Source organism: Sphaeramia orbicularis, chromosome 9 (genome assembly GCF_902148855.1).
Source record: "Sphaeramia orbicularis chromosome 9, fSphaOr1.1, whole genome shotgun sequence".
NCBI lineage: Eukaryota > Metazoa > Chordata > Actinopteri > Kurtiformes > Apogonidae > Sphaeramia > Sphaeramia orbicularis.
In genome coordinates this window covers 49,900,623-49,913,397 of record NC_043965.1, presented here as the reverse complement: position 1 = coordinate 49,913,397, position 12,775 = coordinate 49,900,623, and the positions used below count along the sequence as shown (strand labels likewise).

Below are 12,775 nucleotides of genomic sequence, written 5' to 3'. Positions count from 1 at the left end.
GGGTCGCAGACTTCCTGAGTCTGGGACTTTTTGGCTGATCTGACATTAGCTGATGGTAATGACCCAGACCAGTTACTCGTTTGCCACCCACCTACCTGGGTAAAGGCCCACTGCTCTGTTACACAAGCCTGTATGGGACTTTCAGCACACATTTTCAGTCATGCAGTTACAGCTTTTTACACCATTCCAGACTAATGATCAGGATAAGGGAAAGATTAGGGAGAGGTTTATAGCTACAGCTGGGATCAGTCGACATGTCTACTTTTCATCATAGCTGTGCATTTCAGAGTATTTGGGATGTTGCTCTTATTTTCTTATTACATTTGTCACTTATCATATTAGCTTTTTTCTCCAGTAAAATGAGCTTTTAACCTCAATCATCCTTAAAAGTAGAATATGATTTATGACATTTTCGCCTTAAAATATCTAAAAAGAAGTATGCCAATGTTATATATTTTGCTGACTTGTGTAGATTACATATATGAGGTGCTCACATGTGATGTTCAGATGTATATTCAGGGAAATCTGTAATCATATTCAGTACATTAGCCATTTTCATTGGTCACCTGTCAGAGTGATTATCTCATATTTACTGGGAAAAACTGGATAAAATATCGTAGACTATTAGGTGTAAGTCATACAATATCAAAGAATTACATTTAGTGTTACAGTAGTATAATGGCCACACTGTATACAGTCGCAGAAAAAAATTATTAGACCACCCTTGTTTTCTTCAATTTCTTGTTCATTTTAATGCCTGGCACAACTCAAGGTACATTTGTTTGGACAAATATGATGATAACAACAAAAATAGCTCATAAGAGTTTAATGTCAGAGCTGATATCTAGCCATTTTCCATGTTTTCTTGATAATAACTAAAATCACTTCAGTTCAATAGCTATAAATCAATAAAATGAATGAATAAATAAATCAATAGCTATGGCATTGTACTGTCAAAAACAGTGCTTTTAGGCATTCCATGTTTTTTTTTCTGCCTGTTTTAGTCACATGATACACACAAGAGTTAGTACTTGATTGCATAACCATTGATTTTGATGACTTTAATGGTCTAATAATTTTTTCCGTGACTGTAAATGTTTTATTTGTGTGGCATTTTAAAGCACAATAATCCTGTAGAGCACTAATTTACTGAGGTATTTCAGTATGAAGTTGACTTACTAGAGTTGTGTTGGGAACTCGTCATTGAAGGATGTCAGTTAACTCCATTTCTGAACTCACAGCAGCAGAGTTGCACAGTGTTGTAGCTGTAAAGAGGTAGAGTAGAAGAACTGAAGCCCTCAGGAGTGAAAGTAAGGATTTTGTTGGTAAAACCAATTCCATTCCTTTAAGTGGTAATCAGCGTAGACGGTCATCATGAATATAAAGAACCAAAAGAATTGTTGGTTTAGGAGTGAAGAAAGCTACCAAGATAAAGAATACTTTTTGGAAGCATTGAAACATGCACATTTTTGTTATTGACCTTTAAGTTTACTTCAAATGACATGACACAGTTAACAGATTTTCATTGGCAATTGTGAGAACACCAACTTCCTTGATACGATTCACAGTATTACCAAACTACTTCTGTGGCCAATTTGATTGCAAAACCTCAGTGTTAGAAATGTATTTCTTTTTCTCTGTTTCATTTGTTAATTGTTTCCTTCATCATAAACGTCTTCAGCTGATCCCTGTGTTTCCCTGCTTCCCTAGCAGCCATTGACTGTGTGGTGGGGTCATGGGGTCCCTGGTCACCATGCACATCCCCTTGTGGCATTGGCAGCACAGAGAGAAGTCGCCAAGTGTCCGTTCCTCCTAGAAACGGAGGAACACCCTGCCCTGACCTCAAACAGCGACGAGGATGCTTTGGAAACAATGCCATATGCAGCTCTGCGAAAGGTGAGAGGCTTTTCCAAAACATGACCTTCTCTGCTTGCACCTACATTGATGAATTCAAGCATGCACACAAGCTTACTCAGAAATCTTTTACATATTAATGCAGTGTTTCAGTATTCTCAGGGGAAGCTCTTGTTAATAGTTTTGGAGTCCAACATACAACACATTTTACACACGTCCGGCCTGAAGTCTTATCTCCAACTGCACTGTTTCAAAACTCAGATATGCTCTTCATTTTGCCAGGAAAAACACTGATAAACACTTACTACAAAACCACTTCCCCTCATAGTACTTGAAGTCATTGAATTCAGAATTACATTTGAATATAATACACTACATGACACGTGTGGCTACAGATCAAATATAAAAAGTCTGACTTGATTGCTGATTGTTGCCTGCATTGTTTATCTCTTCCACACCTGATTTGAAGAGGTGGCAAAGATCCTGCCTGATTCTTTCAAGAGGAACTTCAAGGACCCGTGGAGGCGACCACACATGCTGATGAAGGAAGAAAAGGCCAGGTAAGGCATCTATTATTAATCTGTAAACAAAAACACAAGACTAATCACTATTACTGAGCCAGTGCACTGTTTTACTCTGTAGCCCTGGCTTTCATGTGTAGTCACCGCAGAGGGCAGATAATTACAGCTCAGCTGAATGGTAATATTTCCGACAAGACCCTTAGGTTGAGTCAACTAGCAACAACTACAGAACTGTATTTTGATATGGATGTTTACATTCATTAATATAGTGGACATAATTGAAAGTAGCAGAGAAAAAATGTTAAACTCTTATCTGTCCAGTCTATGAAAAGATACAAATTAGACAACATAGTTGCTTCCCTTAAAATAAAAGCTTGATTGAAAGAGTGTTAACCAAGACTGTACTGAAAGGCTGAATAAGAATAAAAACTAATGTCAAAACTACAATACCTCTGGTGTGCATATTACATGAAACCTGTCAGTTAAATATTTCAAAAGCATATTTAATGCCTGTGGAAGCACAACTGATTCTTGTGACAGTAATTAGAACCAACAATTTGCCGTTTCCTTGCCAGTTTTACAGTCCACATCTCAGATATTAGTGCACTCAGTCTAGTATCAGCCCTCCAGCTGCATTTCATCATTTTGCAGCTGATATCATTTTTTTTTCCCAACTCTGTTTTACTTTGTTTCAAAGGTCACTGCATGATCAACTTTGTGTTCCAACAGATTAGAGAAAACACACCGAGGCCAAGGTTGCAACAGACACACACAACCTTGAAATGCTTTAACTATGTAACACGAACACTGTCTTTGAGTATTTGCATCATGAGGTGACCTGTACTGATAAGGCACTCATAATCCACGTAAAAGGTAACCCCCCCCCCCCACACACACACACACCAAAACCCTCTATAGATGACATCTTTGATTGAAGCCGATGGCGGATGAACTGATGAGGTCGAAAATGCAGAAAATGGGGATATAAGAATCAGCCCAGAGCTGTTCACGCTGATTACAGTGGACATGGGATACCTTTGTTTAGACTGAAACTCAAAGCAGGGGATTGGAAGAACATTACTCATAAATGTGGATGACACAGAGTGGGAGTGATTTCACACAGACATCTGGTGCTCTCTGACAGTTCCCCTGGTGTTGCCATTGAAGTTGACCCAGGAAACGAGGGGTTAAAATGACAAGAATTATCTCTGGTTGTTTTCCTTGGATCACCAGCTCTGTGAAAACATCTGATGTCTAATATTTTAATGTGTTTCTTGGCAACTGCAAGGAGGTTAAAGTTTATCAATTGTATCTTTCCAGGAATTAATATGTACCAATTCTTATGGGGTTTTTAGTGGATTTAGCTGCATAAATAGATGGATGGAGCAGCAGCAGCAGCAGTAAGGGAGGGAAATTACCAAGAAATTGCCCTTCACCCTTGTTTTTCCATCATTCTCCACCAATCATACTCTGGTTTAAAAAGATCAAGACCTAAGCATGAAATTCTATCTGACGTTACTTGCATCACTTGTTTTTATCTTACAAAGCCTACATTATTTTACCTAAGTTTGTCACAGGATTTGGGTTTACTTAGGTGAGCTGCATTAAATGAACCCATAAAGACCCAGTACTACTTTTGTGGCAGTTCACAAATAAATTTTTCTCTCTATTTCACCTTTCTTAAGTGATTTATCACCATTTATTATAACATTATCCTTGGTATTTTGCATTTTCCTGTGTGAATCAGGTATTTTCATCGTGTAGATGTTCATTAAAGCTCAAAGTAAATTCAAAGTTGTTTCTTTTTATCAAACAGAGAAAACTGAAGAAAAAAGGAATTTTTCTGTAAAATCTATCATTAACTGAACATAAACCCAGTGTGTCCATCCACTGTCATTGATCCAACTCCATGGGCTTTACTGGGGAATCAATGTTGTAGAAGATGACAGTGTTTCCATGGTAACTACGGAGCCTCTGAATACCCAAATGGGTCATATCTGATGACCGTGAGAAGATGACAAATTGCATTTTACACCAATTATTTACATGCATTGATAGGATTAGTGGATCAACAGGTATTAAACATTTTATATCAGTAGATGCTTTTGGTCACCAGTAGCTTTTTGAGTCTTTATGGTGAAACTACATACTTGCCAAGTTTCACATTGATATGATTTGAAATAGCCAAAGAAACAACAGCAACAAAAAAAAAAAACCCTGAGAAACTAATTTACAGTTCGAAAATATTTAGAAATTGAGTAACACAAAGGATTTTTATTTATTGCATGCAAATACTCACTGTGAATGAAAGCTAACTCTGAAAAAACTGGTTGCATTTTAAACCAGCAGTAATTAATTGCGGTTTTTACGATAAGCAAGCAGGCCTAAATATACATTTTTAACACTTTTGTTGCATCTCCTCACTGGTCAATGCTTGGGTGCATGAGTGCCTATGCAACGCCATAACATAGCAATTTAAAAAAAAAAGTTAGCTGTGACTAAACATCATCGTCACTGGGAGAATTTGTCAAAGAAAACATTATGTAAAGGAATTATTCTTGATGATTACACTGAGAAATCAGTTTTTAAACTGTTCCATAAGGCAAGTACAAACAAAAGCAGGTAAACAAGAGGGAATTCTCAAGGTTAAGGTTGAAAATAAAATATAATATATGAATATGGACCTCTAATGTGTTTGCAGTTATATACAGTGATACCAATAACTCTAATAACTCAGTGTGATGAATTGTGAATGCCTAACTTAATATCAATATACTGGGGTAGTTTCTATTACATTATACTCCTAATCTTGTGAATTCCCACTTGTTTACATACATTTGTTTGTACTTGCCTTATTAAACAGCTTCAAAACTGATTTCTCAATCTAACCGTCAGGAATAATTCCTGTATGTCATGTTTTCTTTGATAAACTCCCCCACTGAGGATGACGTTTAGTCACAGCTAACTGCATCAGAGACAAAATAAATAGTGCCCAAGTACAAAGTACCCTCTGGAAAACACAGCATGGGGAAAAACAAGACTTTATTATGGTTCCCGATACACAAACAAACAGCTGTGTTGATATTAGGATATGGTTCACCTTCAGATGGAACAAATGTCTTATATGGATATTTGTTTTGTCTTTTGTCTGGTTAGTGCACTTTAGTTCAAGCAATATAAGTATGGAAGGTCACTTTCACTGTCAGGAAAGAGGAGAAATGCCTAAAACCTGGTCTGTAGTTCTCAGTCATCTCCAGAACTCTTTCCATTTGCAGATGAATTTTAAGTTTTAGTAGGTATGATTTGCACACGTTTCTGTACTTACATGAAGTTTATGTTGAAGTCTTTGTTGTGCTGGGAGATGGTTGATTGGGATGCTGGCAAACTTAATTTCTAAGCTAATGGTCAATACTTTTCCTGTTGTTGAATAGCAGTCTAGAGGCACTGAAGACCTCCAGAGCATGGATAAGGACTTTTTGAAAAGTCCTCCACAGAGAAATCTGTTTGCACATTCTTATCATGTATGTAGACAAAAAGACAGTCGTACAAATGGAGTTAGCTAACATCAACAATCCTACATATTGAACCTTTTACATCTGACTTCTCAACTATAGAATCATATGAGAAACAATATGTTAACACAGCTGGTTGAACTAATTCGTATTGGTTCATAAAAGCTCAAGATAATGTGATGACATTTTCTGTTCAAAAGGTCATAGGTCAAATTCAGAATAACATTCTGAAAACACACTTACCTGTCCATCTACTATCAAAAATCTTGCATCTTCATAGTCAGGCTCTGAAAACAAAGGACAAAAAAATCAGGCTGATGGCATCACTGTCACATCCTGATAAAGAAGTAACAAGCTTGTTCAAATGTCCAACAGCAAAGCTTCAGTGTTTCTTTAAAAAGGTATGTCAAAACACATTTGAGGAATAGAGTAAGTAGGAGCTGATGAATGGTGTAAAATGCCACCTTGTTTAAATATGGACATTTAGTTTTCTCCATGAATCTGAAATGAATTGCCAAGTGATATCAAAATAACTATGAAGCTGTATTAATTTCAACTGTTTTGCATACAAATTTACTTTTTTTTTTTTTAAATTGTATTTCTGTGTACATACAGTGTGTCTGTCGTATGCTATTTCTTGAACTTTAAGGTCAAATATGTAAGATTTGTACACAAGTGTGCAGCCATTTATTGTTGTTTGTTGACCTAAGTTAATGATAGTTAGTGTTCCACAGTGTTACCACAGTGGAAGAGCTGAAGAGCTCAGGGGTGAACAAAAGGATTTCATCAAAACAACTTGATTTCTTTGTATCCACATCAGTGTACAGACAGTGATCATGTATGCCGGCAACCAAGACAGTCTGTAAATAATGTAAACCAATGACCTGCTCCAAGCAAAAGTCAGACTGTCTACACTACATATATGGGTGCTTCCATGAAATTGGTCCCTAAAAAAAGGACAGAGGGGCTAAAAATTCAAACCAGATGGAAACTAATGTTATGAAGCAAGTTTGAAAGCACTTTGGGCCTATTTTAAAAAGAAATATTTACTGAGATAAAAGAAAAACTATTTTTCAGATAAAACACTTTTTTATACAGGGGTTGGACAAAATAATGGAAACACCTTAAAAAATCAACAAAATATAATTTAATATGGTGTAGGTCCGCCTTTTGCGGCAATTACAGCCTCAATTCTCCGAGGTATTGATTCATACAACTTGTGAATTGTTTCCAAAGGAATTTTAAGCCATTCTTCAGTTAGAATACCCTCCAACTCTTTTAGAGACGATGGCGGTGGAAATCGACGTCTTACTTGAATCTCTAAAACTGACCATAAATGCTCAATAATGTTGAGGTCTGGGGACTGTGCCGGCCATACGAGATGCTCAACTTCATTAGAATGTTCCTCATGCCATTCTTTAACAATTCTAGCTGTATGGATTGGGGCATTATCATCTTGAGGTGAAGGTGTTTCCATTATTTTGTCCAACCCCTGTATGTTTTTATATTATTTTTTCATAAATATATATAAAAAATATAAATTTAATAATACATTTTTTAAATCTGCATGTAACACGGTTAAAAAAGACACAAAAATTACACACTACTATTTTTTTTTATATCTCTTTATTCTCACAGGTACATTTTGGGAATCAAAGTCAATATGCAAGGCAGTGTGTTTCTCAAAAATGACCACTGTTGCAAAATCACTCATGATTTATTTGTGTTTAAATGGGCAGGTTCTGCATGTAACGGGAGTGGACACGATGGGTTACACACAAAACCTCAAATGAGACTGAGATTCATGAAAAATCCACATGTCTGGGATAGAAAAACCACTAGGATTATCAAATTTAACAGTGTCTTTATTTATAGTGGTATATAAGACCATTTCAAATGATGTTTTCAAGATCAAAAGCACTGACACTGAGGTAATTTTCCTGTCCCAATTTTGGTCCTATTTTTAGCTCCAATATTTTATTAAAAATTCATTAATTTTGGGATGGCTCAGCACAAGATTTTTTTGCATTTATTTGAGGTCATCATTAGGTACATCCTGGGGGGAAATATGTCTAAATTTCTCTTTTATTATTGGGTCTAAAAAGCTGGCAAAGTGCCAGATACCAAAATGAACCCAGTTTCATGGACAGAGCCACATTGTTTGAGTCTGTACAGACATGGATGCATGCAGCTGGAAGGTGGCATTTTAGTTCAGATTTAGGCTTATCTAAACTATGTCAGATGCTACAAAATATTAAAAGTGTTTATCCATCATTATTCTTCATCATTAGTCACTATTTTTCAATGTTCTGTGTGTGTTGCAGTTACTGTGTGTATTTGCGAGTGAAGCAGGCCAGTGCGGTGTGTAAAGTCAAACTGTGGAGTGCTCAGCTGGTGAGAGAGAGGCTGGTCTGTGCAGAATGTCAGAGCGATGCAATGTCCAAGTCAGATCGCTGTGGAGGGGACGGCCTAGCGAGCACCAGGTAAAGCGCACACCTCAACTACAGGAAAACACATTCTCTTCACTTGGGCAGCTGTGGGTGTAGACTAGTGAACTTTGCATCTTTAAGCCTGGATAGAATTGCCAACATTATTATTTCTGATCTTTGGAATCTCCTGACTGAAATCTGCTTGAGCCAATCAAACCAACATGTAATCCCCCTCATAGGCACAACTGTTCATTTAACCCTGTAAAGCCTGAACCATTGACAGAAAATTCCAGTTCTTTGAAACTGGAGCCTTTATTGGTCCTTCTGAACAACCAAAACATTTTTTTTCAAATATCAATTTCCATGTATGAGTTTCAATGTTGTATCATATTTGACACATCAGGTCTCAATGCTCAAATGTTATTATTTTTGAACAAACAAAAACATAATATAACACAAAAATGTCCAACAAATTGGTAATTCTTTTTCAAAATTCAAAAGTTCTGCCTCCTTCCTCATTGATGATAATCTTGTAGTGTTACTAGGAAGGCCTCTGGTGGATGAATTCCTCCCCCTGGTGGACTATCCATCTATTGCATGTATCTAATTGTATACATCAGGTTTTTCAAGAAAAAAAAATCACACTGATCATGTAGAGGGCTTCAAAACTCATGTATCAAATATGATATGTTTGGCGTTATAGGGTTAAGTGCCTCGTTATGTCTCCACTATTATTGAATTTCCTCTGTGGATGAAAAGTTCAGACCATAAATAAATAAATACACAACAAACCCTACAGTCTATTCACTGGCTCCTCAGATGTGATGATCTAGCCTGTGTTTTACTGTTCTGTGGAGATCAAGCTTGAATTCAACCAAAATCTCCTAGCTATAGTTTGGTAATAAGAGATCCTAAATACAGGATTTTCTATTGCGGTCATCTGGTACATTTCTTATGGAGGTTTTTTTTTTCTAATTTTTCTAGAACGTTCTGGGCTGCAGCGTCCGTCCCTGGTTGTCATGGCTCCTGGGTACGAGAGTCATCTGCTGAGGGCTGCCGGTGTCCTCCCCACTCAGTGCTCTTTGTGTGAGCTGCCATGTAAACCCTTCATATCCATTCACAGAGACAAGATATTATCCTCAACACCTCCTGATAACTGTGGAGACCCTCCCAGCTAAGCCAGACCCCTCCAAACCAGGTTTACTGGATGGGCAACTCAAGGAGATCAGCAGCATCCTGCCACTTTTTTTTCCTTTTCACCTCATACTCTGTACTGTGTACTCCATTTATCACCAAGCACACAACAATTCTTGCATTTTTTCAGCCACGTTAAATACTTTTCCTCCTCCAAAGCACAGCAACATCTATTCGCCTTTTTTTTTTTTTTTTTTTTTACCTCTCAATCCTTTTCTATCTACCTCCATTAATGCAAAAGCATTAGATAATGCATCATGTATAAATATATAATTCTATTATTTTGCTTTATACATTTTCTACTTTTGATTGTTTATGTGTAATGTACATGTGCATATATATAGTTATGTGTATCCAATGTATTAAACACCAATCCACAGTCATCCAGAATAAGCTCCAGTCCAAAGGGTCCTAAACCACCACTAGTTTGGAGAATGTTAAACCTGGTTCATCCAGTGCCTTCATAGCATCCTTTAGTCCTCATATGTGTGTTTACACTTTCTCATTAACATTTCTTAATATTAAAGAGATTTTTTTTTTTTTTTTTTTTTTTTTAACCAGGAAGACAAGTTAAACATCAGGTATGACCAGTTGATTCTCAGGTGCTTTGATTCATGCCTCTCACCACACACAGTAAGCCTTATCATTCATGTCTGCCTCCTCTGGTTATTAAAGTCAAGTTTAAAGTGACTTAATGAAAACAATCCCATATCTTTTGAGCTAATATTTCTGGAGAGGAAAAAGAGCCATTTTAAAAGAATTTCAGTGTGGTTCTCTCTGTCCTCTGTGTCCAAGAGTGAAAAGAACCGCTTCATAGTTGTGCTTTCTTTTGCTCTCTGTGCATATTAACTTCAATGAAAGAGAGTTTTATCAGCAAAGTATCATGCAGTATGTGAGAAAGCAATGTTACTCCCATGTTACCAATTAACTAGACATCCTCCCAGCACTCCCCAGAGACACATGTCTATCTGACCAGCACTTGTTTTTCTTCTCTGCTCTATTTTGTTGTCTGCTGACTTAAGTCGAGTTTCTAATTACGCCTTTCTACATTTCTGCTACTACTGGTTCGAGAAGAGGACGTCCAGGTAAAACAAATGTACATTTATGGACTGTTCACACTAATATGGATGTTTTGCTAAACAAACATTTTTCTGTGTGTTTGGCCCACTTATCCACACATAAACATTGTTTTAGATCAACAAAAACTGATATTTTTACACCTTCTAGAGTGAAGATTTTTTTTTTAAAACTATGGTTCATTTGTGTCCGTGTTCATGAGGAAAACAAAATGATCCAGTAACACCCCATTACATGCATGTTTATTGCTGCTTTGTGTAATAAACTCCAAAAAATCAAATATAGCTCATATAGGTGGCTCATATAAGTCAGTGTATGACCTGATGATGTTCAGTACTGACACATTTAGAGATGGACACATGGACCATAGTTATATATAAATATATATCAAGAATATAAAAAAACACACTTTGAAAACCAGGTTTATCCAGGATATCCACAGTTTAATGTCCAACAGAAATAATACTTTGTCTGTGTTTATTCTGGTTTGTAGTTTGTATTTTGGACAGAAATTTTTTTTTTTTTTTTTTTAACAAATTATTTGCAGAAAATTTGTTTTAATGAAGAAAAAAAATATCCACCTATGAAAATATCCATATTAGTGAGGACATGGTATTAATCACTCTTAAATGTACACGTAAATGTACTCACTCTCAATTAATGTACTAAACGTGTGCTATTTTCCATGTATTAACATTCAACTTAATATAGTAATGGTATATCTTAGGTGTTAATAAATACTGAAATACTATTAAGAGGACTTGACTGTACAATTTTGAGACACCATTAAGTTTCCCTTGAATATACTGTAGTACAAGTTTACTTTTAAGGCTGCAGTTTTAGAAAAATGTAGAACACAAATGTAAGCATATAAATAATTTGAATTTGAAACATTTTATGATAAGAGTTAATTAACATTAATTGTTAATTGAAGTAATATGCATTAACTAGCTGTTAACAGTAACAGTGTCTGATAATCATTTACTGATGGGGTTCTTATTGGTGAAGGTATTTATTTATGCATATGTTATTAAATAAGTCAATGCAGGAATACACATTAACTAGCTAACAACTAATTAGCAGCTAAGTAATGTGTTTAGTAATTACTTACTAATGATGGAAAAGTAGACAATCATTGATTAATAAAAGCCATTTTTCACTGTGAACTTAATGTATGATATTGTTATGAACATTTATCAACCATTTACTTACCTAAGTAAAATATAACATGGCATTTTGAATAGGTGTTAACAACAGACATTTTTACTTTTACTAAATATTACTTACCTGTTAGTTAACTCCCAGTGGTGTGGTAAGTAATGTCTAAAATTTTTAAAAATGAATACCTTAACATGAGCACCATTAGTAAATAAACACTGGACATGGTGATTAACTGTGTTACAAAGAAATGCAAATTCAGTAAAAAACAAACAAACAAAAACCATCCTGTTGCAATGTTATACTTAAGTAATACTTATCAGTCAGAAAGCATTTTAATAGTATCTCAGAATTCCAAGTACACTTAATTGTGTGTTTGTATCTTTTGTAGCACTAATGACGCACCAGTAGTATACTAAGTTAATTGTTAGTGTGATGAAAATAGCACACATTTAGTAATTTGCTCATAAGTATACTAAGTATACTAAGTGTACTTATTTTTTTTTACTTATTATGTTTTGCCTCCGTATACATTTACCTGGACAAGTCTTGTCCAAGAAAAGGGCTTTTTCTTGACGGAAAGCTGTGATTATCTCTTTCCCATGTCTGTGTTTGTGTGTTTATTTATTATAAAACAAGTCATGATTTTATTAGTGCAGCACAGCATACTCTGTACACTGTCTAATAGTTCAAATAAAAACCTATACTGTCATTTGTCCTATTTGTGTTATATTTTCAGACATTTAACTGATACGAATCAATATCATTGCATTTGGATTAAGCAAAATGTGTGAATGTGTTGCCTAAACCTCTATTAGCACATCTCCCCTCAGCAATTACCACTATAAGCACAGCTCTGCTAAGTATATCGCTAACTCAGTTTTCGGGTTAGAAGGAGAGTGCACTCAGATGTACATAATATAAACAAACATGTACCCATCAACATATTTTAGGTGCATTTTTGACATTTTTCCCTGGAGTGTAAGTGCAATGACGACAAGCAACATGTCAGCTAATGTATATAATCATG

The 12,775-nt window shown here is 35.8% G+C and overlaps 1 protein-coding gene across 2 annotated transcripts in view; it reads left to right on the top strand.

Moving 5' to 3' along the window:
• Positions 1 to 12,457, top strand: part of LOC115426339 (somatomedin-B and thrombospondin type-1 domain-containing protein) — a 38,128-nt gene extending 25,671 nt beyond the window's left edge. Inside the window, exons 2-5 of one of the 2 annotated variants that reach the window (XM_030144390.1) lie at positions 1,714 to 1,896; positions 2,324 to 2,414; positions 8,212 to 8,370; positions 9,301 to 12,457. In XM_030144390.1, the coding sequence (XP_030000250.1) occupies positions 1,714 to 1,896; positions 2,324 to 2,414; positions 8,212 to 8,370; positions 9,301 to 9,406 (539 nt within the window). In that variant the 3' untranslated portion in view covers positions 9,407 to 12,457. Of the gene's footprint in view, positions 1 to 1,710; positions 1,897 to 2,323; positions 2,415 to 8,211; positions 8,371 to 9,300 lie in introns of both variants that reach the window. The other variant, XM_030144389.1, reaches the window with a different exon arrangement.
• Positions 12,458 to 12,775: the final 318 nt, after the last annotated feature.